The following is a 26,872-nucleotide window of genomic DNA, read 5'->3' on the forward strand; positions in this document are numbered from 1 at the left end:
CAACCGCGAATCAAATTTCCGAGTCACTTCGTCTTTTTTGAAGTGCGTTTTATAAACAAGCCAAGTGTCTGGTCGGCATCTGTGAGTGAGTACGCGCGTGTATGTATAAAAGGCGCGGTGTGCGCTGGTCGGTCGGCGGTTCGATGCATCAGGTGTCAGATTCTCTCTCGCTCCATCTCGCTCTGACGCATGCCATCATCTCATAATCTGAACAGCTCTTTAATCAGAGAAGAATGGGCAGACATGCTCGCTCTCGTCTCGGCCTAATGTGTTTTCTTCTTTTTCAGATCACCAGTTGACAGATCATGAGTCAGAAAATGTTAATAAAAAAGAAGACACAGTAATTATTACGCAAACTCACTTGATATTTAGTTTCAACGGCTAATTGGGCGGATTAAAATTTTAATAATGTATTTATTTCCAATGTATATTTTATGCTTACGTGCTTTTCAAAATTAAGAGGAACTTTGGCCGCACTGAAAAGACTCATATTCTGGAAAGGTCTTTTCGTGAATATTATTTACTGCGCGGTGAGTCGTGGTGTTGGTCAGCCGCCGCTAATTAGATTGTGTGCGCGGCCCCTTTTTCCTCTTGCTCGTTAAGGGGAAAATTCCGAGGAAATTTTTGCTCAAAGTGACCCCGGCTAATTAGTCAATGGACACAAGCTTCATGAGACGCACGCAGCAGCTGCAATTCCGGAGGCTCAGCCACGGCGAAATTAATTAAAATATTTCATTTTAAAAAGTGAGTTGGTCGTTTTTCGAGGATTATGTGAGAAAATGTTGTTTGTCTTTAAGGACAAAAAAGCTTGAATGGGAAAATTAATTACCGTTTCCAGTAAAAAGATTTGTACAGGGAAATTGGATTTCAAAGGTAGGCTATGTAAACAAGTCGTCTACCTTTGAAAACTAAACAAAATAATTGCTCAAATTAAAATATGACTAGCTTTGGTTGAAATAAAAAACCTCTTCTCAGTTTTTATTTGTCATTAGTTAAAATTCAAAAGAAGGCAAATTTATTTGCTGTTCAGCTAATTTAAAAAGGAAGTTTTTATGGCTCTGTAAGACGAAATAAAAAATATTTTCACGTGCAGTCACCCTGGAATTCCGAAACTTATTTTGCATCCCATTTAAAGATAGTCTTATTTAACAAAGAGAGGCGATAATCTGTAGAATTTTGAACGTTAACGATGGGAGGCAAGACAAATAAAGTGTATTCGAGCGTTTTATCATTTAAATGTCTCAATTTGAGACGCGCTAGTCTGTTAGCTCTTGTGTGAGGTGCCGATTTTCTCACTGGGCTTAGCGCTGTTATCGTTCCGTGTGTTCATTTAGCCCTAATTCGAGCCGCCTTCCGACCACCACTCCGCGAGCTTTTCATATCTAATGTATTATTCTCGCCGGAGGAGATGCGCGCGCGAGAGTGTGTGTGTATGTATGTCTCCTGGCGTATCACTCCGTTTAATATTATGGAGGAAACGCCGCGTACACCGTGAGTATTATAATAAAGCTGTCGAGATAAGGAGGCGCGCAGTGTTTGTATCCCAGCAGCGGCCGGTAAACAAACAAAGGCAGCCAGATCGACAAGGGAAAAGGAAACAACTGCTGCGTTTTGGGGTGATTTTCAGCATTTTTACGGCGCAGGGAAACACGCGCTTTCCGCGGCGACGCGCGGGCCACAACGGGTCTTTAATAAAAAGAGCAGCAACTTCCTGCTCCTCTCTGAGAAATTGCTGACAAAAAATTTATATAATAAAGCGCGAGCTGCACAGAGGGAAAAGAGCCCCTGTTTTTCGATTATCAAAAACCTGCTGCTGGTGCTGAATGAAGCATTGTTTTAGCTGTTGAGACGCACAAACACGCACGCATCAGACGGCGTCTCATTATTGTTTTTTTACACCAGCCAGCTACACGGGCTCTTGCTCGGAAAACAATCGTCAAATAGTAATAGGCGGCCGGATTCTCTCTAGCCCAAGCTGAAACGGGCGAATGGCCTTCGTCAGGAAGGTGGAATGCGCACGGATTTCGCATTAATGAAAAGCAAAACTGAAAAGCGCACGTGACCGGAGGACGAAAGATTATATTTTTATCGTTTCAAGGGTAGGAGTTTATACCCGTCTGGAGATATTAACGATTTTTTCTTTAATTTCGTCAGGATTTTTGCATGGGGAAAATTAGCTAACTAAAATTTCTAAGCGTCATATTCAAACATATTTTTAGCAGAAGAGAGTGAATTTGAATCCCTAATTAGTTTGTGCTGTTGGCAGAAAACGTTCTTTGGAACCAGCGAAGCATGACCGGCAATCTGCATGCACGCGCAAATTCCTTTTTTGCTTGTCCGGCGCGTATAACACAACTTCCAGCCAATTTACGTAACTCAGCCAGGCTAGCAGTCTCGTATTTCAAGCTTCTAGCCGCAGAAATTCCTCCAAAAGCACTGCACAGCACTACACACATTATTTTTACGGCTAGCTTTTCGCGAACCCCATTAAGATGCGGCGCGATAACTTGAATGAATCCGGCCGATCTGTGCTTCGAGTGTGTGAGTGTATGTTGAAACTGACGAATTATAGGCAGCACACACTTTCGGGATTTTTCTGCGTGCTAGGCGGCCGGCCGCGGGACTTTGGGCAATAAGACGGAGAAAGAAATGCAAAGCATTCGAAATTAATTAGGCGCGCGAGACGCTGGCCGTTTTGGTCGGTTGTTGAACAAAAATTCACTTTAATTGGAGGGAGAATCATCGCGCGGGCCCATTATACGCTTGAAAAATGTCGTTTCGCCTGCCTCGGCCTGCCACAGGTAGAACGCATTCCCCGTGTGGGGCTGTGGCCCGCGATAAAAATCTCCCCTGCTTTTTCAAATAACATCTCTCAATTAAATTTATCCTGTTTTCGTATACATCAAGAGCGGATGAGGCATCGCTCGATTTTCGTCTGCCCGGCTACTCCGACTGGTTTATATATATTAAATAAAACAAAGTCTGCGCTTGACGGCGGCAGCCAGGGAGAATCAATTTAATTCCCGATGTAACGACCACATTATCAATCCTCATCATGCTAGTCTTCTTGATGTTTGTTTTAAAGGACACGAGCATGGCTGCTGAGATGCTCAATAATTAAAATAAAAACCCTTCTCTCTCTCTCTCTCTCCCTCTCGCTCGCTGCTGGCGAGTTTTATATAAATTTCTCAGCATTTTCCTTCGATATACATATATAGGAGCCAGGTGCATGCACTCTCGATAATTAAAAAACAATGCCTGTGTCGTGCGAGTGCACGCTGGAAAATTTATATATATTTATTGGCTGGCTGGCTGGCTGCTCTTTTTTGTAATCGCGTCCGTCCGTGCGACCGACCGACTCTGCAGCTCGCGTGCAATTAAAAATTAGCCGCAAATCAAAAAGCAGCCAACTTGCACGTTTGCTCGCGCGCTAATCACAAAATCCAATCAAACTTTCCGACTCGTCCTCGTTCGCTCGCTTTTTCAGAACAAATTGAACTTTTTCACGACTTGTTAAGAGCGATTTATTGCTGACAAAACAGCTAGCGCAGACAAAGAGGAGGTATCACTTATACTACTCACATTTTTTGAAAATAAAACGTGACGGAACGGCGCTCTAGATTACTCTTAAGTGATACAAAAGTCAAATACCAGCAGCACTTCACAGTTCTTTTGAGAGTTTCCTCGTTTGTTTCATTTTCCTCAGCAGGAATGGTTTTTATCAGTCCGCGATCAGCTTCACGATTGTTCAGAGGGATTATTTACTGCAGAGAAATCAATAGTTTTGGCGAATAAAAAATAATGGCGTCGGTGGAGATTCCATTATTTTTCGCAGAATTCTGCACAAAATCGGCCCAATAAAGGGCAGCCGGCCGTGGTGCATTGACGCAGCAATAAATCTCGGCGAGGTAGGGTTAATTGGCCGCGCGAGAACAAAATCGCGCGCTCGTCTGCTCGTTTTTCCTCTGCAAATTGTGTTTTCCTTGGTATAATTAATCGTGCTTGATATTAAGCCGAGAGTCGCTGCGGCATGATTTCATCAATTATCCGCTCATTACTGCCGCTCGTAATTTTTCCTCTGTGGATCATCACGTCCAACTCTTGGTTTAGAAAGTCTCGACGAGGTCCTCACCGGATCCAACTAGGTGCGTTACTCGCTTTTTATTTGCTCAAACGAGATAATCGAGTGCACTTATGCTAATGTGCCCGCGTCCATGCTCGCACATAATTAATCACACTAATCGGTGTTAGGCAAATTGCACGCTCGCTTTAAAGACCCGGCAAATATTGTTATTATTATAATGTACCCGCGACTGTAATTACCGCGCGCTGCATCTGTATTTACCCAGAATGGAAACTGAACTGAGAAACGATGCGGGCATTTTCATTATGCCTACTGAACTGAAATTGGCTTTGTTCACAAATGAGGACAGATTTTCCGTAATTGGATTTATAATAACACAATCATATTTTTATCCACAAGAAAAAAAATTAACAGTTCCCATTACTATGAACAAGTAATTACGAACATGGATATTTAGTCAGCGCACGTTAGCGATAACATAAAATGAGTTTATTTTAGATGGTTTGGTCAGCGTGGTATAAAAACTACTCGAATCACTGTTTTAAGTTAATGAATCCTCTTGGATAAAATAATAATTTATTAAGACAGAAATTTGTAAAGTGAATATCCTCATTCGGCCTCTAAACGAGAGCTGAATTTTCAGTTTGGAACTCATGTATGAAAAAAATTGTGGAGTAATTGCGAAAGCAATAAATCAAGGTGCTGTAGTACTCGGCCGATAAATTTCGCCATTAATTGAAAGTTTTTAATATCCATTTCGAGAGGCGCGCGGCTATCGTTCGTTCTCCGCTAGCAACCACTACTCTTCTGGCTGCAAGTACGGCATTTGAACATACACAGCATTGCGTGCAAAATCTTTTTCACTGAAAGCGGTGGGACATAAATAATTGCGAAAATTATTCTGACGGCGTCTCGCTGCGTTCACATCTTTGGGCAATTACATCAGCAAGAAGTCTGTCTCTCGGCGTAGCACCGCAATTATGTTGCATGAGCCCAGACACGTTGGAAACAATTCAATATCGTCTCGGCAGCCAGTGCGGCGGGCTGAATGCTTTCCCTTGATAACCAAAATAAATGAGGCGCACGGTGAATGCTCGCACTTGTTGTCTGCTCTACTTGCCACCCTAATTTGCGGCGAAAATCAAAATATAACGCCTGCCACCGGACCGACGATCGAATGCGCAGTGAACCCGAACGCTTTCCCTCGCGGCCACGATTTTTAACCACAAACTCCATTCCGTCTTTGAGTGGAATCGAATTTAATCGAAATCGCGGCACTTTTTCTCAAATGAAGCCATTATACACGCGCGGGAGACAAAACTTTCACAGGAATGCAAGTTCATTTGAAGATTCGATTGGTGTGGTCCACAAGTGTGAAATAACCCCATGCAGCCGCGCAACTTTCGAGCGTCTAACTGAATTAAACACCATATAATTATAACCACCGATTCGTTTCAAAGCGTCTTGGGAACATCAGCCGAGCCATTTTCTCCTTTTCCCCACAAAAAAGGACGGGAGAAAAAAATTAATACTTCCTCCCGCACGCTGCATCCAATATCCTGCATGGGATCAAGGGACTTATCGGGCGAGGGAGACAAATTAAAGGTGCACATCGACAGCCGGCTGAATGAAATAACGCCAGTCAAACTCCTAGGTTCCCAGCACCGCGGGCAATCCATTTTTTACTCCTTATTCAATGGGCTCAGATTACACACGAGACCAAGAAGTGTAGCATCTGATTTGGAATAAGCTGATGGCGGAGAATAAATTTCCATCTTTTAACGCTTTCGTATCAATCAGTAAACGTTCTGTCTAGATATTTTGATAGCTGCCAAGTGGAAAATAATGGCTCCATATTTATTATTGCTCCGTAATAGATGTGAAACGATTCAATTATATATACAAATCCCGAAGAAATGGCTTTATAAACTGACGATTAAGCTTTATAGGAGTCATCAAAGGGATTGCCTCTATTCTAAACTTCCGCTTCAAACACTAAATTTAGTCAAAAACTACAAGCCTGGCCTTTGAAAAATAAAATTTATATTTTGTTGTTGTTTTGACGCCATCCCGAAAGTTGCATTTCTGCCCATTCAACTGCTGCTCCACAAAACGACGCGGACAAATCGCGATGTGATGGACTGGGACACAAATCACAAAACGAGGTGAAAAAAAACTTGGCCCAGCGTGTGCGTCCGTCCATTCAGTCTGCGCGAGAGCAGATTTATATTCTATTTATACGGGTGCGTGGCGTGCGAATGAAAGGGAGAGCCGCGCATAGCCAGCCAGCACGTGGAGATGATGATGATGACACCGCGGGCGAGCGAGCGACTTGTGCACCACAAATACGCCTCCTTAGACCCTTTGAACACACGCTGGAACGCATTCCGGAAGAGATACTGGCGTCCTGTGATGATTAGGCCACCAAACTGGAGGATGAGCCTCCGCGCGCAGCACAAAGGAGGGCTGCGTTGGGATTCCGCCGCCGCCACCGCCGCAGTCGCGCGCGATATTATTGACAAAATGCGCCAAAGTGCAGCGTAACGCACTTTAATTAACAAATTACAGCCCGCGCGCCGATTACATTCCGCGCCGCCGAAGACGTGCCGCTTTTTTGTCATTATTATATTATTTTTATCATTACACACGTTGGCGGCGGTCGGCGCGCCGCTCAAGAGGAATGCTTAGATGCGCTTTTTGCGTCTTTTCGGGGCCAAAGCGGAGGAAATGAGCCGCAAGGTGTGTGTTGTTACCCGCCTCTCTTTCGAACTGAATGGCTCGTACTTTACAAAACTTCTCTATGCAAAGTCAATCAAGCCAATTTAATAATGTTATATAACAGTAGGCACATCGACTCTCTGCCAATGCCGTACATCGTCTAGTAGGTTATCTCCACTTCCTCGCTCAACATCCGCTGATCTATATATTCTAAAACAAGCTCAGTCGGTCGTAATTTTAAACCAAACGTTTTAAAGCACGATATTTTGATCATTTCAATTTAAATGTGTAAATTTAACTTGGTATTTTTTTTGCACAATTTGTTACCACACTTGAATCTCTTGAGTATTGAAATTTTTGTCAAGTTTAATACTGGAGTGTGGAGTGGATCGTAACTACTAATAAAAATGAAAGAAAGTTTTACATAGATGCTTAGAGAGCAACAATAAAAATATGATATACAGCTTGGTTATTTCACACCCGACAAGTTTGAAACTCTCGGCGAGCCAGGTTGGGCCTTTCAGTCCGAGTGTGGCACAAATTTCGTGCTCCGACTGGCTAACCGCACGAAAAGCTTGCAATATTATGCACTTCGCAACACGTTCAATTTCGGCTCATTACTTCTGACTAAGTGCTTTGTTCGTATTCATGCACACGTGCACTCCCGAGAAGGTTTCACTTTTTGCCCAGCTGATAAAACCGTTTTGCCGAGAAGCAAAAAATTGACGAGTTCATCTCGTAAGATAAACACATTTGCAAGTTAATTTGAACGCTGGAGATGTGATTTTGTTGCTTCACTATCCAATCATAAATTTTAATCGATTATTAATGAAACTCCATTCCTGTTAGAATGTGCCACAGTGGAACAACAATTTTCCCAAACTCCTCCCACCACGCACCACGCAGACTTTTTCATTTTCCACCGCTTTCAACCTCTTCTACTCTTGAGCCGGCCGTGTTTTGATTTATCGTCGCTGTGTGTATTGTGTTACATGCGCATTTCTAATATTTTTCCGCTGCTCGCGGATGATGACCATAAATCAGGATGAAATTAATTAATTAAAAATTAATTTATCTTGATGTAATTCGGCCTGCGAGAGACGACGTAAATACTAATTTACGACTTGATGTACTGCGCAACGTCCAGACACCGGGAAACCACCGCGAAGAGCAACTCGACCTGCTCAAATTCCGATAATTGTGCAGTCGTGAAGAGCACAATTCGTGATTTTTCGACTGCTTTTAACGGTTTTCCCAGCAGGAGCTGCGCCTAGGACTTTGTGATTCAGGCTGACCCCGACGCTGACCGCCTGATTGCGCTCCAGAAAGACCTTGAATGGTCGCCAAAGTCAATAGCATAGGTTTCTGCACGCCGCAAAAAAAATATATGTGAAATGCGTCATGAGTAAAAATAGAGGACCAACTTGAACTAGGGATTTAAAAATTGGTATTTGGAACTGATACCAGGAAGCTATGCCTTTCCGCGCAGTTCGAGGTTTCTGGGTTGCTGCTGTCAAGCATTTTTCCGAAAGTTGACATGTGTTGCGGATTGGCCGGCGTTTGCCTCACAATAACGTACTCAATTGCACCAAAACACGCGGTCGGCGGTGCAGAAGCTGTGCGGTACATTTCCTGTGCACCGTCCGAATCAGCACAAGTGGGCCCGACGCGGAGATGCTCATTACCGGCATGTCCAATTACCCTGAGGAAAAACGGCCCGTTATGTGTTTTTGCGAAAAGCAATGATATTCTCTCCCGCGCTTGCAAAGGCAATCAAATTTCGCAACCGAGAGTGTTGGGTTCGATTATGGATGGCCGTGCAGAGAAAGCAAGAGGCTAGCGAGCGCGCGAGTGAGCAGAAATGGCTTTTGCTTGGCAGCAGCGCCGCCGAGAGTATTAAATTCTTCAAATAATGGTCTTTTTACTTCTCGACTTCATGTAGCTCTGCCTGGAGGCCATCGTGTCTTGCGGAGGTAGGAGGATGAGGGGGCAATCAATTGCTAGTCTGCGCACATTCTCACAGGCCAAGCCCAGGGACATGGTCTCCCTGCTTAATTTTGTACACTACAGTACATACGGCCAAACAGGTTTTCGTGGTGCCGCCGCCGCCGCCGCCAGTCAGCACACCGCCGCGCGGGCAAAATAATGCTGAAAATGCACCGAGAGACGCGCAGCAATAACTCTTTATTTACACTTGCTGCTTCTTCTCCTTAAAACGTCTCTTTGATTTTTTTCCATGCCCAAGCCGTTTTTCAACTCAGCAGAAAGAGACGAGTGCTTGCCAAATATTATCATTAAATAATAATTCTGCTGTTTGCAAATGTTTTTACTATTCTTTCTCAAACTCTCACGCGGCTAATGTGTTTTCGATTTGTATTTGGTTTCAGCCTGGCCGACCTACGCCAGCGAATCCAAAAGGAATTTCCGTCTGCCAAGTGTTTTTGCACTGACGGCATCCCTGGTTCGCTGAGAGCAAATTTAAGATGCGTTTTTAATGATGACGGCCACAGTTTACTCAGTGCTTCAAACGGAGGAGACGGATGAAAATAAATCTGTTGATTTTAAAGCTTGAATTGTGAGAAAAAAATTACTGCTAACTAGCAAGTAAAAAAATACCTTAAGTGAAAATAATTACTTTCCTCGAGGGCTTTTAATATTTATAATTTGCTATTCTTAATAAAATAATTTCGTTTAATTTTTCACTGGTGTAAGGATTTTGAAGGAAATTCTCACGATCTAGATTAAACAGTTTTTTTAACTGCAAATAATGCCCTATTGTTGTATGTAAAATTTCTATTTGCTTTCGATCCTCCTCCGAGCACATGTTGCAGAAAAACGGATCAGAAGTTTGATTTGGATCGGACCGTTTTTCGATGTCTCGTCGAGAGAAATCGACACGGTGTGCGATCTGTGCCGTCCGCTGGGCAGCAAAAAGTCTAATTGGATCGCCACTATGTTAAATTGATAATGAGATGGTTGTTAGCCGCGAGTGGATGTGTACACACAGGCTGGCTCACTTTCAACCCTACAGCCAAAAGTTGTACACTCGGCGACGCATGCACTAATTCGATTTATACGCGTCGGCGGCTCGTTTCTCAATATTACGGACAATAGAAAGTGTATGCGGGACCGCGAATAAGACGGAGAGACAATGCAAATTGATTGCAGGACGCGAAATCGGCCGGAGGACATTTTTCCCCAGCCGAGTTTTCATTAAAAGATCGAGCAGTGCAAAAAATTTCCCAGCGTTACATGAATCGAATGCTCTGCTGAGAATTTCCATCGTTTAATTCCAATGCTGTGTGTATTACAAAACGAGTTTTTCAGAGCAAAACTTTATACACCGGCGAGGAACGGACTTGCTCCGCGCAGAAAAGAGAAAAAGAAAATGAGAAGTACACACTCTGGACGAATAAAACGGCGAGTCGGCTGCGATGCTGGCAAAAAATAAGCAGCATGTTCAATCTCTCCGCTGCTTCTTTATAGCTCTTCGCGCAGCGCAGCCCAATCAAAAATAATTTCTTACATTTTACAGATTATAAATTGCAGCCGAAGTCACGGAGCACCTGAAAATCCTGCCCGTCGCGCACAAAAAACCAATGGAAGATGTATCAACTGCAATCACGGCCCGATTTTCGGCCAGCCAGAAAGATAAACGCCCGCTTGCTGGCAATGACGAAACCCAATGAGCGCGCAAATGATACGGGGAAATCTGTCTCTCCCAGCATCCTTTTGCATACATAACTGCGCGATGTTTCGTTTCGACGGACTCAATTGATGGGCAAAAAACGAGAAACGGCTCCTCGCGTGCAATGACTAGAAATTGGATTCTGCAAGCGGCAGTGATTTATAGTCAGTCACCGGGATGCTGTTACACAGCAAAATCATCCTGCATTATCGATGGATTCGGAATTCGCGGCAGCTTTCTTCTCTTTCCAGTGTTGATTGCGTCATAACATGTTTAGCTATATGGATTACGGTTATCTATTTGATCCATAACGTTGGATTCTGTGACTCCTTTCCATCGTCTCCAATTTCATGTGCTCCGTATTCATATAGGAGTGAGGAATTTTTATGATGTCAGAAGTTTATTCTAATGTGATCTACGTTTTTCACTCGTCTGTTTTTTTTTAAATTTAAATTATACTAAAAACATTTGTGTAATTTTTTTAATTAATCAATTAAACGGAATATATGAAAACTTACAATTTTTATTACGTTTCTGCCGTAGCTCATTTTTCTATGAATTAAATTAGTTTCAACTTGGAAGGTTTTAACAAATTTAAATAATTTATTTGAATATAAAATTTTCAGAAACTGTCTCACCTACAAGTTCTCACTTAAAATTATTTCAATTTTATTGACTCAACTCAAGTTTATTTTCTTATGCAAACAAAATTTCGAAATACTCATCAGTATCGGTGAGCTCAAACAGTTGATAATTAGGTTGCCGTGCACGAGAGAAGCAGCGCAGTTTTTACGAGCGAAATGAATGTGTCGATTCCAATTAGGAGAGATGCATGCATCAACACGTCCGTGCTGCTGATATAATTCGAAGCACAATTTAGCAAGTACACGCACCAGGTTGAAACATCGGCGGTGCGATGCTCTCTCTCTCTCTCTCTCTCTCTCTCTCTCTCTCTCTCTCTCTCTCTCTCTCTCTCTCTCTCTCTCTCTCTCTCTCTCTCTCTCTCTCTCTCGTGCAGCGTTCATGACGCAATTTAATTTTCAGCAATAGCTGCTTCGGTTGCAATTATACAGACACATCTCCGCCGACGGAATTGAAACATAAAAGCATTGGGGGCATATAAAAGCAAAAGCTATAAACCACAAATAGGTACAAACGCACTCACGGGCTCATTTTTCTTAGGTCGTAAAACGAAAGCATCTTCGTTTTGTAATTACACCATTCAGCAAATTCTGATAAAATACATTTCCCAGCATCAGCAGATTAAAACGCTCGCATTTACGACTTTGATTCCCGAGAAAAGTGTCTCTCGGCAGAAAACGTCTCTTGCTACATTTGCGCTGATTATTTTTGATTTTTTTCTTCCACCCGGTGAGGAATTAGCAGCCAATTAAGTCGCTTTTTATTTACGACGTGACAAGTCCTTAAAATCTGCTGCATGGTTTTGTTTTTCTCGCTCTCGCCTTGCGCAGGCATATACATATTCTGACACATACACACGAGAAGCAGAGAGTAAGACACTCATATTCTCTCTCATTTCCATCGCGTGTAATCTGAACCACTTTGGCGTCGAGCAGCAAATTCGCAACCGCCGAACAAGCGTTTAATATGCGCGCCGTGGCTGCGGCGGAGGAAAAAATAATAAAAAGGGGAGCAGACAACGCTGCTCCTTGGAAACACACACACTTAATGCAAACTGATTAAAAACCGCGCGACTACTTCATTATCTAATTTGTTAAACTGGTTTTGGTGGGTGCTGCGGCGGCGGCGGCAGCGTCACCCGAAATTTCGCCTTTATGAAATTGCTGCGCCGCCGAAAGCTGCGTACGCACGCACGTCGCATCAAAAGTGGACCTGGTGGAGCGGAATGCACGCCGCGGCTTATCTAATGGTCCGCGTGTAGCAGTAATTTTGATATTAATTAGTATTATTAGTGCGGATTTAGTACGGCCTGCGCCAGCGGAACTGCTGTTTACAAGAGTTTCCGTGGAATTTTGATGAGAGACGAAGGGCATCGAAACTGAATGCAAAAGACGGTGTTGATTATATATACGAGGAAAACCGAACTTGACACGATTTCCCACACAGCAAACGAGAAGAAAAACATTTAAAAGCATTTACGTGGCATATTGAAAGAAAAAGCCATGCGTAAAAGGTTTGACAATCTTTTTAAACAATCAAGCAATGGAAGAAACAAGTGGTGAGTAATCGGCACAATTAACATCAATTAAGCATCCTTGACAAAGAGAGCCATACACTCTCGGCGTCTGCTGCGGAATGAACAAAATGCCGAGGAAAAGCTGCTTGCTATGCGTCTCCTTTCTTAAAATAAAGCAGGCAGACCGCCGTGTGGCGAAAATAAAAATAATTTCAAAAGGAGAAAGACAAACAAAAGCAGCTGCCTCAAGGACGCGAGCAGCGCGCGTATTATTTTTCGTTTCATTCAGTCTGCGCGGGATGAATAGCGCGAAAAGTTTCCACTTGCGCGAATCTACATAAATTCTGCGCGTGGAGCAGAATGTAAGGCTCGGCCGATGGATTAAATGTCTGACACACGCACGGTCAGCCGGGTTTATTAATAAAATTCGCCTCTGATGAGGAAGAGAATCGTGTGGTCGCCGCGCGAGTATTCCTATACTTTTCTCTATTAATTCACGCTTATACGCGTCATGACATCATCTCGCCGCTGTCCGCAGACCAGCAAGAAGAGCGGAGACGAGCGGAGAATGCGCTAGCTCTTCTTCTCTTTGACCGTGCTGATTATTTACCTTTGCTAAAGGGACACTCACGTTTTAGGGAGATGCGCCGAGGCAAATGTCCTCCAAAACTTCTGAGCAGCTAATCAAGTTATATAATCGTGGTTGATTAAGTTTTAAATAAATTAATTTCTGCAAACTTAACTTTACGGAAATATTTAAAAAAAAAAAACTAAAAAGAACATAAGAAATAGGAAATTTCGTCAGCTCTCAGAATATGTGATGATTTTGTGCTACGATCAAGTGTGATACTTGTTAAAGAACTCAAAACAAACCCTAAGAGATTTTTTATAGAATGCCGAAAGTGACCCGTCAAAAAATAAATTAAATTGAAAAAACAGTATTTTATATCAGTTTCCAATTGTTTCGTTAATTTTCACTGCTCTAAAATCGTTGAATCGAAAAATTCAGACCAAAGAACTTGTTTCACATCACGAAAGGCTACACACGAATCCAACGAGATCGCTACGTGTCGGAATGTATTTATTCTTAAGGAGTTCCTTATGAGTCAAATATAAGAAATCCTTTTAATATTTTGCAATTAAATAATAATAATACTAGGTAGAAAAAAATCATCTGGTAGCCATATTGAATGATTTTGAAAATTAGTTTTACCAAAAGGGGCAGAGCCGAAACCGAGGCAATTCATCATTCGCAGACGTTGGGCTTCGCGCATCTCACTCCGACACGTCGACCTTTTTACCAGTGAGTTGGTCTTTGCGACTGACTGACTGCTTTTTGATTTCAGCGAACAGGATGACATCTGGGTTCGTCCGCTGGCATCGGACGTGATGGATTTTGCTTCTTCCATCTTTGATCGGCGGCATTTCCGCCAATGCAAGCACGCGCGCGTGAGAATTAAAAGCGCCAAGCAGCGCGACTTGACTGACCTTCTGCTTATTTTTTATCTGTTCTCTCGCCTTGCCGCTTTTTGCCCTCAAATACTTGCCTTCAGTCATTAGCCGCCGCTGTCAGTAAATCGCGAATTATTGAGAAAATGGCGGCGGGTCGACCCTCCCTGCCGTGCGCGCCATTGTATACACGGCAACAATCGTTTCATTTTTGTTCCTGCCAATCTCGCATGAGTAGCATGTTGATCGGCTGGTATTTATTAAGGACACGAACGGTTGATCATCAGGATGATTCAATGAGACGTTAGAGTACCGACTGACGCGAACAATGGAGCCAACTTTTGTGGCGAGCTCATACAACTTTATGGGAATGATCAGACGGATTAATCGTGCGAGCGTTCGCCTAACTGATCGCTCTGCGCGCTTATTGAATCCGAGAAAGTAAAGTTCGGAATTCTCGTTAATTGTGCTCTCGTCATAATCTGAAAAACCGAAATGAAAGTCTGTTAAAAAAAAGGAGATTTGATGACAAAAGCTGGATTGTAATTGGGAGGCAGCACTTGAAGACAAAGCCCCCGATTACTTTCCCCCGCTCTCGTGATTTTAGAAGCGATCAGAGCTAATTTTCCATTGTTGTGTGTTGAGCCGGCGCAATTAGAGCCGATTCCCACAGGGGCTGAGAGCACACACGCCGTTTTACAGCCTCGCGTAATTGTTTAATTTGTCAAAATGATGGCCCCTTGTTTGGTTTGCTGCTTGGCAGGACGAGAGCACACGCGAAAGCTAACGCTGCTGGCCATATTTTGCGAGAACATAAAGACGCGGATTGTTTGACTTTCATTGAGCCCGCGCACATTTTATGCTCTCGTCGGAATTAAATGGAACATCTCAGCGGCAGTCGACTTTAGCATCCCACGCTCAATTTGAATAATGAATTCGCTTGGCGAGGCGCGAAACCGGCATCACACACACACTCCAATTTTTTTGCTTCCAGCGGTTTGCGAATTTAATCGCGCGACACGCTAACTGGTTATGCCATTTTTGCACGCCTGATTCATCGCGGCTTATCGCGCAAAATAAAGTCATCTGACGCCATTGGCCGCAATTATTTTCTCGGTTCTACGTCCTCCAGGAAGCTGTCTCGGTCTGTTTTAGTTTTAAAGTGATCTCTACTATGCAACAAATGTTACAGAAGATGCAAAAAAATCTTTAAAAAAATGTTACTGGAATTTTACGGCCCGAAGAACATCCACAAATTATGCACCAGCATCCAGCATATCGAAATAAAAAAGAAAATTGCTTTGTTTGAAAAATAAATATGCAAACGTATGTTTTCCAAAGGAAATGTTTTATTTGCTTCTCGCAACTCTTTCGAAATCTGAATATCGGAAATCTGCTCACATTGCAGGTGAGGACGATAACCCTTGAGAGCTGTCCGACGGTTTTGAAAATTGTAGGAAAAGCTGCCGCGGCACAATGAATAAATTAGGCAAATAATTTACCACGGCCGAGTTGCTTTGCCAGATATTTATCGATCATGAACTGCTCTCTCATGAATGGTGCATTAGTCCGGCCTGCAGCAGCGGCATGTGCAAATTTGCACTGTCATTTGATATTGAATTCGAAATCAGCTAGCCCCGACAGAAGGCACCGCGCGCGGATTTTTTAGTATTATTTTTTTCCATCAAAGAGCAAAGAATTTACTCCTTCGACTGGACGGTTATTCGCCCTGCTGCTTCCCAGTAAATGTAGAAATAAATTGCACGATTGGATTATTGGGCTGAAATAAATTCGCTAGAGCGCATGTGGGCTTTTAAAAACAAGCCAGGGAAAATATTTTTCTGCGCCGTCTGAAGGTTGAAAACGCTGCCTGCGACTCTCTCGCTTCTTTCGGCTGATTTTGCACGTAATGAGATGCGCGCAAGAAGAAAAATGCTTTAACCAAACATGACCGATCCCTGAAATACCTCCTCTCTCTCTCTCTCTCTCTCTCTCTCTCTCTCTCTCTCTCTCTCTCTCTCTCTCTCTCTCTCTTCCATCCAGTTATTTAGCTTCACACGCTGCTCGCTCTCTTGCTTGCTCGCTCACTCGCTTGCTTGCTATATATAACGAGTATAAAGTTTACATAACAGCTTATCAGCTTCACGTATAAAGCCGGCGCATTCAGCCTTTGTTAGATTATGCTTTTTTATAAGGTAAGCCCCGGCAAAGCCTAAAGAAGCTGCTGCTCGAGTCGTGCTGAATGACTGCGAGCCAGAGAGGAAGTTGAATTCCGTGTCACTCCATTAAATGGTACTATCTATTCTGCTTATGCAATTAGTACCATTTAATCTGCGGCTCTCCTTTCAAATCAATGTTTCATCGGCAGCTTTCAGTATAAGTGTCGATGCGATAAAACGCTTTAAATTGATATAGCAAATGTAAACCTGGATGTTAATTAGTTTTGTCTTGCAGTACATAATAAAATTCCCAGTGTATACTTATTAGTGCAACACAATAGGAAGAATTTCTTGGAAAAATGTTAATTTTGATATCTTAAAAAGAAAATATAATGAAGCAGACTAGAGTTGGAGTAGTTACATTGGCTGAGTAAATTCGCCACACCAGTTCGCGAACAACCAGTTGAATCATTAGCCGTTTTAATTTTTCCACACGAACCTCGATTATTTTCAGTTCAAAACAGGATCTTTGTGGTCTGAAAGTTTAACAGCCCATAACATCCGATTTTTACGACGCCTTTCCTTACACGCAGCGAATTAAAGCGCGAACGTAAGTGTTCCGCTCGCGCACGGATTCTCTTTGCCGGGCCGCTCAATTTGTGCAAATTTGCGGAATTTGAGTGTCGTGTGTGTTTTCGCCCTCTCATGAATATTCAACGCGCGACGCCTTCGGCCGCGCGTCGAATTGGAGAAGCGCTGCTTTTTTGCTCTTTGCTCTCGCCTATGAGCTTGCCTGTTTCCTTTTTGAATGCGCACTTACAAGCAAAAGCTACTTTTGCAACTTTCTTTTCGCAGCTACAAAACACACACGGCACACGTGAATTACTGCGAGTGAAAAATGCCAAACACGCGAATAATAAACAGCATGTGCAGCAGGAGCGCGGAGGCGGGGAGAAAACGCGTACATTTGCCGCACGAAAAAAAGCAGGAGAGAAGATGCTGCATGTGGAATTGGGACAATGAGCCAGCAGAAGCAGCCGCAGCCACACATCAACTAATCGTGCTTTGACGTTTATTTGATGCTCTGCAAAGCACTGCCCACGGCGTCGAGAGTGAAATTAATCGAGGGGTGACAAAAAGTATGTGAGCCGTTTCGTAAGTCATTTCTCGAAAAGCGAATCAAGTGCTCGACTCGACGCATGGCGTGGCGATGGCATGAGACATTTGCGGCGCTTTCACCCGCCAGCCAAAAAGCAAAGGTTAATTTGCGAATGTACGCTTCACGACCCGCTCGCAAATTGCAATTGTTTATGGCAACGTGCAAAATTTGCTAATAAAATAGGTGTTTACTTTGATTGTAAGACTGCTGCTGGAGAACGGGTATTGTTTCAGTGTATCGTTGAGGAACAACAATTCGGCCTCTCATATTTAAAAAACTAAAATCCTAAAAAGGTAAGATTGAAATTTACCGTTAGCCTTTAATAAGTCAAACATGGGAAAAAATAGTCAACAATTTTAAATATTTGCAAATGCTCAGCAATCGGAACGCTGATTGAGAAAGTCAAAGGTCAATAATATCGATGATGTACCGAGACAAAGAATAAATGTAAAGTGGATTTACCGTCCATCTGAAGGTAAAGGGTAGGACGAGGCGGTCTTGAGATCTTGAGTGTCCGTTGAAGCTGAAAGAGTTGCCTCCGAGGGTCGGGCTGTCAACGGAGCCGAACGAGCAGGCCCCCGTTGACGTCACGTTGCTTTGATACTCTTTGAGGCAAACGTTGAAGTATGTGATGCATTGGTTCGGGCACACATCAGTATTCCTATCGCGTGCTCCACCACCACAGCAGTCTCCATTCTTGAGCTCGCCTCGAAGATTTACCATGGACATCACTTGCAGCTCGAAGTAGCCCGAACTCAGCACGCCCTGTGAAGCATCGCAAAATTCCATCACTAACAGATACTTTGTTCTCACACTCGCGCACATTTGTTTATGTACACGAGACAGGCGACAAAAGAGGAGTCGCGGCGATAATAAAAACCTATTAGATTCCGCGGGATTCTCTCACAATCGAGACTTTTGCACAGGGGTCGATTGTTAGATAACTTTTACTACCTGGGAAACGGCCGGAATTTTATAGGGGAAACTCGCTTGATTCCGAGCACAATGCCAATTTCAGATAGACGAAAATGACAAAAGAGACGGATTTTGAAATCATTTATATTTCCAGCAAAAAGCTGTGACTGCTCAAATTACGGCATGCGGCGCATAGTTTCAAGATTGAAATTGCTCCTTTGTGTGTAATTTCGGTGGAAAATTGGCGCAAAGTGTCCCATTATAGGACGGACGGAGGCAGTTTGTCAGGCTGCTGTTGCGAATTGCGGACGAGAGCGCCGGCGGATATATTATTGCGCGCGCGGAGGCCCCGGGGCACTGCGCGGGGTTGTCTACGCGGCTCTTTTGGCCTCACTCTCTGCAAAATGCCAGAGGACATTTTTTCATAATGCTTCTCGATCGGTCCGCGGGCAATATATCGCTCTTGAAATAAAAAGCCGCGTGACAAGGGTAGCCTCATTTATCCCACTAGGAATTCGCCTGATTGGCACACAAAGTGGCGGATAAAAATACCGAGCATTTCGCGGCTCATTAATTAAATCCAAAATAAATTGGAAATTTAACGGGGATTCGAAAATTTAGGTGCATAAATTCTCATCCTAACATTTATTTAAGACTGAGACTATTTACAAAAAGTCTAAATTCTCCCCATGACCTATAATTTCCAAAGCGTCAATATAATAAATCGCCTTGGGGAAATCTGAATGTTTCAAGAATAAACATTTTAACTACTTCCAGTTGCATAGTTTCTATAGAAGAAGGTCAAAGATCTCCGGTTGGAATGGAAATGTTCCTGGCAAAGACCCAAACTAATTTTTTGGAATTTGCGCAAAACATAAAAATCACACCAGGAAAACATTCTCCAGCAATTTTTCGATTCCGCTTGAGGACAAATACGGGTTGCGCGTCGCACATGCAGCGGCAGCAGAGCACGTAGAGTCTCGGCTTTATTGAATCAGATCCAAGTGGACTCATCGCAGGGTGCGCCGCCAATTTTTTCTCACGCCACTCGCCGCCGTCAGTAAAAAACTGCGAAAAAAGGCTTTAACGCTATTTCAGGCCGGTGCTCAATTCTTTCAACACGTGTCGCGTCTGCGTTTGTCTCGGACAAGTTTCATTAATGCCGGCGTCGCTCGCGCAACTGGATGTTTTCAGACGCATTTTTGCTCGTGCACTCTTCGGCGGCTCCACGGAGAACAATTATGTCGCGGGCAGGCCTGCACAGCTTCTCGTTTCTCTCTGGCGCCGTCGAGCGCACGCCGCAGATTGTGCCCCCAGGGGTGCGTTTTCAACGGAGAAAATCGATCGTGACAAATTGTAGACCGACACTAAGTTGCACTTCGCAGGCCAAATGGCTACTTAACGGTGCACTTTGCCGATAATTTATGCCTTCTTTGTTAGTGATCAAGTCTCAACAGTTCGAAAATTCCAAATATCGTGCAGTTTTTGTTAAGAAATTCAATTCCCAGATTCATCTAGGAATTTTGTAAAACTTAAAAAATTTTCAAATCTAGGCTCGTCAGATTTACCTTAGTGAAATTTATCCTCATCTCAAGTGAAACCTCTTTTTAGAACCATTTTGTAGCTCAAAGAGGTTGATTTTACAATTTTAGCCATCAAATTTGTCAATTATGTTTCTTTTCTGCTTGCTCTCCCGGGCGATCAGCTTTGCTCATGAGAACAGATCTGCGGTGCTCTCCGTAAGTGGAAATCGGTATTACAAGCGTTCAATTTTCTCTCAAAAGGCAGCACAAAAGGAAGATATCGATCTTACAAGTCAGCCCGACTGCTCATTGTCTGCGCGCGGTATATACTCCAACACACAAGTAACAACCAACTCTCTCTATTCCGGGACAAGGTCCTCGATAACAATAAAAAATATGATCGCACCGGAAGGCGAGGCGGTTCATCTGCGATTTCAAACCCGAGCCACATAAAGTTGCGCAACAAAATTTTTAGCAACCCCCGCTTATCAACGAACATCCTTTTGCTCATCCGCTGCCAATACAAAGTTCATAGGCCACATATAGATCGGAATGTCACCGCAAAGGATTGATAGCCTTGCTAATGCATGGAAGTCGGGTTTTGCACATGATAATAATTCATTCATAGCGCACATCTGCTACAGGATGTGATTTTTTGCAGTATTTCCTTGTGCCTTTAATCAGGATCATAGGGAAAGTACGAGACTCAAATACATACATTTGATTTTTCTTAAAATGAATGAGTGAGAAAAGTATGAGCTTTTTAATGACTAAATTTTTTCAGTTGATGACACGTAACTATTTTCTTTAATACGTGCAAAACGACTCTGTTCTGTCCAGCTCGTTCATTGAAAAACGATTCAATTACTTGCCGCAGACCGCGACAAAAACAATGCGCTGCTTTTTGTCTGTCCTGCGCTAATCTACAAAGCCATCGAGACGCGTTTTTTTTGCACTGCGCTCCTCGCGGCGGCAATTTGGCGCAAAAAGCTGCGAGGTAGAAAAGGATGGGCTGCTGCCAAAGGGCTTATCTTTTTTGGACTGGAAAATGCGCGGTTGTCAAAATAATTGATTAGACAATAAAAGGGGCCAATTTGAGAGAGCGTGGAGAGGAGGCAAGAAGAAAAAAACGCGCACGAGAGCATTCTAATGCGCGCAATTAATTGGCGGTTATTACGGCCGCGAGGCGGATCGCTGGCGGACCATTTTCATTCCTCTTTATTTCTGCTCATCTGCCCAACGGTATTTAACAATTGGCACCGATGATGCTGCCGGGAGAAAGTTGGCTCGCCGCTTTTTATGTGAACGCGTCGGTAAATACGATATTCCGAGTAGTACATGGCCTGTTGTCACTGAGTGTGCAGTGCATGCTCACCCGCGATTATGTACTCTCGGATTATACACTGTACACTCTCGTTGGCAGTGCTAATTTTTGCCCGATTAGTCGCGGCGCGCGATTGAAGTTGGCGCTCGCTCGCTCTCTGTGAAAACAATTCCCTCTGCAACTAGATGAGCCGCGAGAGTGCTAAAATCTTGAATAACGGCTTCGTCATAATTCCGCTTGCACAACAATTGCCAATTCGACTGCAAGCCGATTTCAATTCTCAAAACCAGAGAGAAAATGTGATTCATCTGCAACGTAAAAAATGTATATTACTTAAGCTGAAAAAAAATATTCTAGTTTTGAAGGTAACAATTTTTGATTATAATCTTTGAAGTACTGGATTTTTTTTCTTATTTGTAAAATTGATTTCGATGTTAATCATTCAAAAGTTTGACATTTATATTTCTCACAGTAAAAACCATTTCTCCCATTTCCCGCAAGGAAATTTATGGAATGAATTCCTGACTAGCATAACATAATTTTGGAAAGATATGGTAAGGAAAAATAATAAAATAATATCATAGCTGGTTAAAATCTACGTTTTTGTCTGCACGTCTATCTTGAAAGAATTGAAAAATGTGCAAAAATATTAATAATGTAATTTGTTTGTTTTTTAAACTGAATTTACAAGAAAATAGATAGTTTCCAATTGCATCTTTTGCTGTAACATATTTTATTACGCATGCTGAATGTATTAGCAAGTTTGTTTAGAAATTGTAGCTCTATAAAGCTAGACCATTTGGAAAAATTGAACAAACTGAAACTCGTCTTTGAAAATGAAGAGAAACTACAGCTATCCATAAAATCAATATTATTCACGGGAACATTTCTCCGTGCAAAGAGTAATTACAAATAACTGAAGCAATTCCAGCAAGGAGTGTTGTAGAATCCAATTTCCAACGAGGCCATTGTCTGGCGGCGGGCAGGACGGGCCAAAAAACAGCGAGGCCCACGCTGACAATCGGCTTCGCAAGCAACACAAACGCACCCAACTCTTTCAGTCAGTCTCTCGCTCGTTTGTAGTACATACAGTCAGTCACAGAGTGTGGAACAGGAAATGAATGGTCACACGTATTATGTGTTGATATCTCCATATCATTGCCATCCTTTCATGTCATCGCAGGCTGGCAGCCCGCAGAAAGAACTAACGCTCTGCGCGGCTTCTGATTTGCATTTCGCATGCAATTTGCTGCAGGAAGCTTAATGGAGTCTCCAGCAGGGATGTGTGTGTGTGTGTGCTTGATGCCAACCATTCATTTCAATTATGTTATTGCATTATTATTGTCTCTGATGTGTATGTAAAGAGCCGCGAGCGCGCGCCTTTTTATCCGATCATATATGAATGAAAGCTCGTGAGAGTGAATAATTAATTAATTTGCCAGCCTTGATGGACGTTATTGTAATTCATTATGTTGTGCATTTCCTATGCTGCTGGTTTTATTTTTAGATTGATTCGCTGCCATTCCGGTCTGGAATCTCTCGTCACTTCCACTATTCTAACTGTCCTAATCTAAAGCCTCAACTTCTTGAAATAAAATGTTGCTCTTACATATTTACACAGTAATATTCAAATCGATGGTTTGCTTTTTTGCAGATTCAACAACCTTAATTTCTTTATTTGAACAATTTTTTCGGATTTAGCATCAATTTAAACTGTCCATCTTCATAATTCATTACTAGAACAATCTCTAGTTGAATTAAAGTAATTTGTTTGGATCAAATTTCCTTCATTTAGCAATTTATTTTTTCGATTTTCCACATATTACGTTGTGGAACCACTGCACTTTTTAAAAGATAAAAGTCGTCGACAAACAAGCGAGTGCTTTTCTCTGAAAGAGTGCATCGCCGAGTGCGGCACAGGGCAGGTTGCGTTTTATTTGTGCATGACTGTGCTCCTTGTGCAGGTTTTATTCCTCTCTCGCGGTGGATGGCACCGGCAGTAATAAATATCTGCGCGCATTTATGTGTATGTAAGTGAGTACCATACAGTCGTATTTATATTGTCCTTTCTTTTGCACACAGGTGCATCTCTCGGCGCGAGCTTTATCCTCTGTCCGTCGTGCTTGCTTTTTAATAAAAAGTATAGTACATATATTATGTATATATGCGTGCAAGAGCGGCGCCGCGCGCTTGAGAAAGTTTTACGATGCGACCAGAGCAACAAAAGCCGGTGACACGATTGAATTTTAAAGGATTACGAAATCAGTCAACTCTTTGCACACTCCGGGAATGGTAAATCTGACCGAGCGCTTTGATTGTGAATGACGTGTTAGAAAATACATGTTCTTTTGGAAGTTGCTCCGACTAATGGACTCTTCACTCTTATAAATCATAATCTTTGGTGTAAATCACGTCAGAATGCTTTGTGTACTTGACTAGCGTACAGCTTGTATGGTTTCAATTTTTTTATAAAAGAAGAACAAACGGAACAGAGAACGATGCTGAGAATATTAAAAACAAGCGAGCACGTCAGATCGAACATTTCTGAATTGTTTTTAACTGATGCTTATTCCATAAATTTTATTTCTTTAGAGCAGAAAAAGATAGGAAATTTTAATCGGCGTTTTTTTACAATTCGAAACTGTTGTCGAAAATAACTCATATTATAATAAAGAGAAATTCAAAATTGAAGCCTTGAAAAATATATTTTTAATGGGAAACGTAAAACCATATGAAATCATTAAACCGCGATTATGCCTGATATTTAAATTAATCACTCTCAAGTAAAGGTTGGTTCGAAGCAATCTTGCATTGACAGATGGGGTGTTCACAGCACCAATTTCGCCAACTCAAACCTAATCATAATATTCAGAGCAGGAAAATTCTCGCTCTGTAATTTTCCTGCGCGTAAATAAACTGACGCAGATATTATTATAAGGTATCGGGATCCCGGTGTGTGTGCCTAATTGATGTGCAATTAAGCCTGGCCATGCGGTCGGCGCGCATCCTTCGGCCGACGGACGGATTGGAAATTTCTGCGCGCACCAACCAATAATTAAAACGTGCAACCGCTGAAAAGAATGGAAATAAACTGCGCTTAATCATGAGGAGCGATTTCGCAGAAACAAAAACAGATCGCCTGATTTCGTGAATGAAAAAGCAAACTAGCTGCGGGCAGTGAAGAAATAAAACAGTAGCGTGCGGGTTTGGTTTCGAGCGTCAGCACTTTTGGGCAGAAAACGCGATGTCTATTTCATAATGAATCGCACCCGGCCCAAGGGCGAAAACGGCCCAATATAATAACGCGCCAGGGGCGGCCGCGGTCGTAAAGCAAAAAAATAAAACGATGAACGAAACGCAAAGGCATACACACCTTGTGCTCGGAGATCATAAGTAGGAGAAGCAACAGGTAGAAGCACAGAGTCTGGTAGCAATTGGCAAAATGATGTTTTCCCATCATTTGCATGTTTGCGGGCGCGCGTCACCGATCACCCTACGGCATCTCACTGGGACGGCCGGTTAATTGAACGCACTAACACCACCGCACGCGGTCCTTGGGCCCTGCCGAGGGCTCGCATCAGGGCACCACCGCAGAGCACTACTGTCGGCGGGATGCGTGCGACGAACGTGCGTGAGTTGCTGCGAGCGCGACGAGGAAGCGGCCGACGACGACTGAACAGCGGCGGCACACAATCGGTCGCTCGCTCCGTGTCGGGAGAGGAGAGAAGAGCTCGGCTAAACAGCAGCAGCAGCAGCAGCAGCAGGGGTACCTTCTGCACCGCTCAGGGCCATTACTCTCACTAGACTGCGAGCGGGCGAGAGACGGCAGCAAGAAGAAGTCGAACAACTTGTTCTCTGGACCAATCACAATATGCGCGCCTCATCTCTCCACCGCTCTTACTCATCCTCCTCCTGGCCAAGATGAAATTAAATGATGTTGGTCTGGCTGGCTGCGCCCGCCGCTGCCTCCGCCGCCGCACACATTGTCCCCACGGCTAACTCCCTGCCGGCCGTGTGTGCTGTGAATTTTCATTCAAGGATTAGACCTGCACACTCATTTCGAAGGATTTACAAAACTATTATTTTTATTACTACTATATGCCAGTGGCTAGAAATAACGTAACTTCGTTGCTGTTTTTGTCAGGTATAACAATTTAATACTTGTTGTTTCAAATTGGAAAGCGTCACTTGCTATCTTGAAAAAGAAAAATTTATAGCCATCGATTTACAAAAAAATTTTAATTTATTTTTTCTCTTTCGCTAATCGTTCATTTTAAACATTACAGCGCATTAAGATAAAACTTTAATACGGTATTTCTTAACTGATGAAAAGAATGCTCAGCCCGGCCATATTATTTATCTTCCATACAGCATAGTACATATATTATTTATATACTGGTTTTCTTGGCCATTACAATTTAATAACTTGCGGCTTTTGCGAGACGCGATTCACTGTGATATACCCCCGCCGATGTATAATTTTTTGCGACACATGCTGAAAGATGCTTTTGGATCGGACTTGCGAAAAAACTATTGCCGCTGAAACCTGAATATCCAGAATTTCGGTCAATTCACATTTTATTAACTCTACTAAGAACAAGGAACAGTCCAAATTTGGCGGGAAATATTGATGGCGTATTTATGCTAGATTTAATTTTTAATTATAGAAATGATAAATGCATTAAACTGTCAATCCTCAAACTGTTCAAGAGGCAATAAAGGTTTTGAGCCAATTTTTGCTCAAAGCTATTGAAAAAATTTTTTTTTGTTTTTTTTTCAATGATAGGAAACTTTAGGTTAAGTGCTCGTAATTTTTGAAAGTGAAAAAGGAAATAATAAAAACTCATTATTTGTAGGATAGTATTTCAAATTAACATATTAAAACTTTCAAAGTAATCCGTATTGTTCACTGTGCCACTTAATTTTTACAGCATGCCTTTGGTTTAATTTACCGCAATTAGTACAAGTTACAGAAAAGGTACATCTAAAGAGAAAAAGTCGGTTCATTAACAACAGAGTATCTACTTTTTTGCTTTTTCTTGAAGAAAACGAGTGCACACCAAGGTGGCGTTATTGCCTTCTGAGAACCGGTGGTGCGTGTGTGTAAAAACGCACCTGGGCTGCTGCTGGCCGCTTATCGCCTGGTGATCGATTCAGTTTGTGACCTGGGGCGACGGAGAGGCTGCCGCCGTGCCGCTGCTTTTTAATTTAGAGCCTGTGAGCCCTTCTCGGCGCGTATCAATTTTCGCGCATTATCATTCCCAGACTGACGAAGCAGATAATGCACCGGCGCTCTCGGCCGCCGGGAATGTAAGAAAATGTAAATGGCAGTAGCGAGTGATTCGCCGTCGGCGCATTTCGCACATAATAATTCACAACCCTTTTCTCAAGCACTTACTCGAGACTGCTGCTGCCAGTCCCCGTTTCCATAAATCGCATTTGCTAACTGCAATTTTCCTCAGTTTCGAGCAGCTTCCGCCCGAGTTCATGCGAACTTTTCGCACCTCTCGCCGCTTGTACTAGGTAGCGTGCGGCATCCCCATGTTTATTCAAGATAAAGCAGTGGCAAACAATTTAATTGAGGAGATTTCTCACGCGAATTTCTGCAAATTTGCGCGCTGCGTACTTCCGTATCAATATTTATCCTCGGCAAATCTGCCATATGTGCTATTTTGCGGAAACAGAAGCGTCTAGC

At 42.8% G+C, this 26,872-nt stretch overlaps 2 protein-coding genes across 3 annotated transcripts in view; one reads left to right on the forward strand and one right to left on the reverse strand.

The window, feature by feature from the left end:
• Positions 1 to 24,989, reverse strand: part of LOC135941804 (protein jagged-1b-like) — a 44,398-nt gene extending 19,409 nt beyond the window's left edge. For both annotated transcript variants that reach the window (XM_065487541.1, XM_065487539.1), the window contains exons 1-2: positions 24,551 to 24,989; positions 17,878 to 18,180 (exon numbers count right to left, since the gene is read on the reverse strand). In XM_065487541.1, the coding sequence (XP_065343613.1) occupies positions 17,878 to 18,180; positions 24,551 to 24,643 (396 nt within the window). In that variant the 5' untranslated portion in view covers positions 24,644 to 24,989. The remainder of the gene's footprint in view (positions 1 to 17,877; positions 18,181 to 24,550) is intronic.
• The window catches only part of LOC135943413 (protein FAM177A1-like), a 166,400-nt gene that overhangs the window by 112,570 nt on the left and 26,958 nt on the right, over positions 1 to 26,872 (forward strand). The window lies entirely within an intron of this gene.

Source organism: Cloeon dipterum, chromosome 4 (genome assembly GCF_949628265.1).
Source record: "Cloeon dipterum chromosome 4, ieCloDipt1.1, whole genome shotgun sequence".
Classification (NCBI taxonomy): domain Eukaryota; kingdom Metazoa; phylum Arthropoda; class Insecta; order Ephemeroptera; family Baetidae; genus Cloeon; species Cloeon dipterum.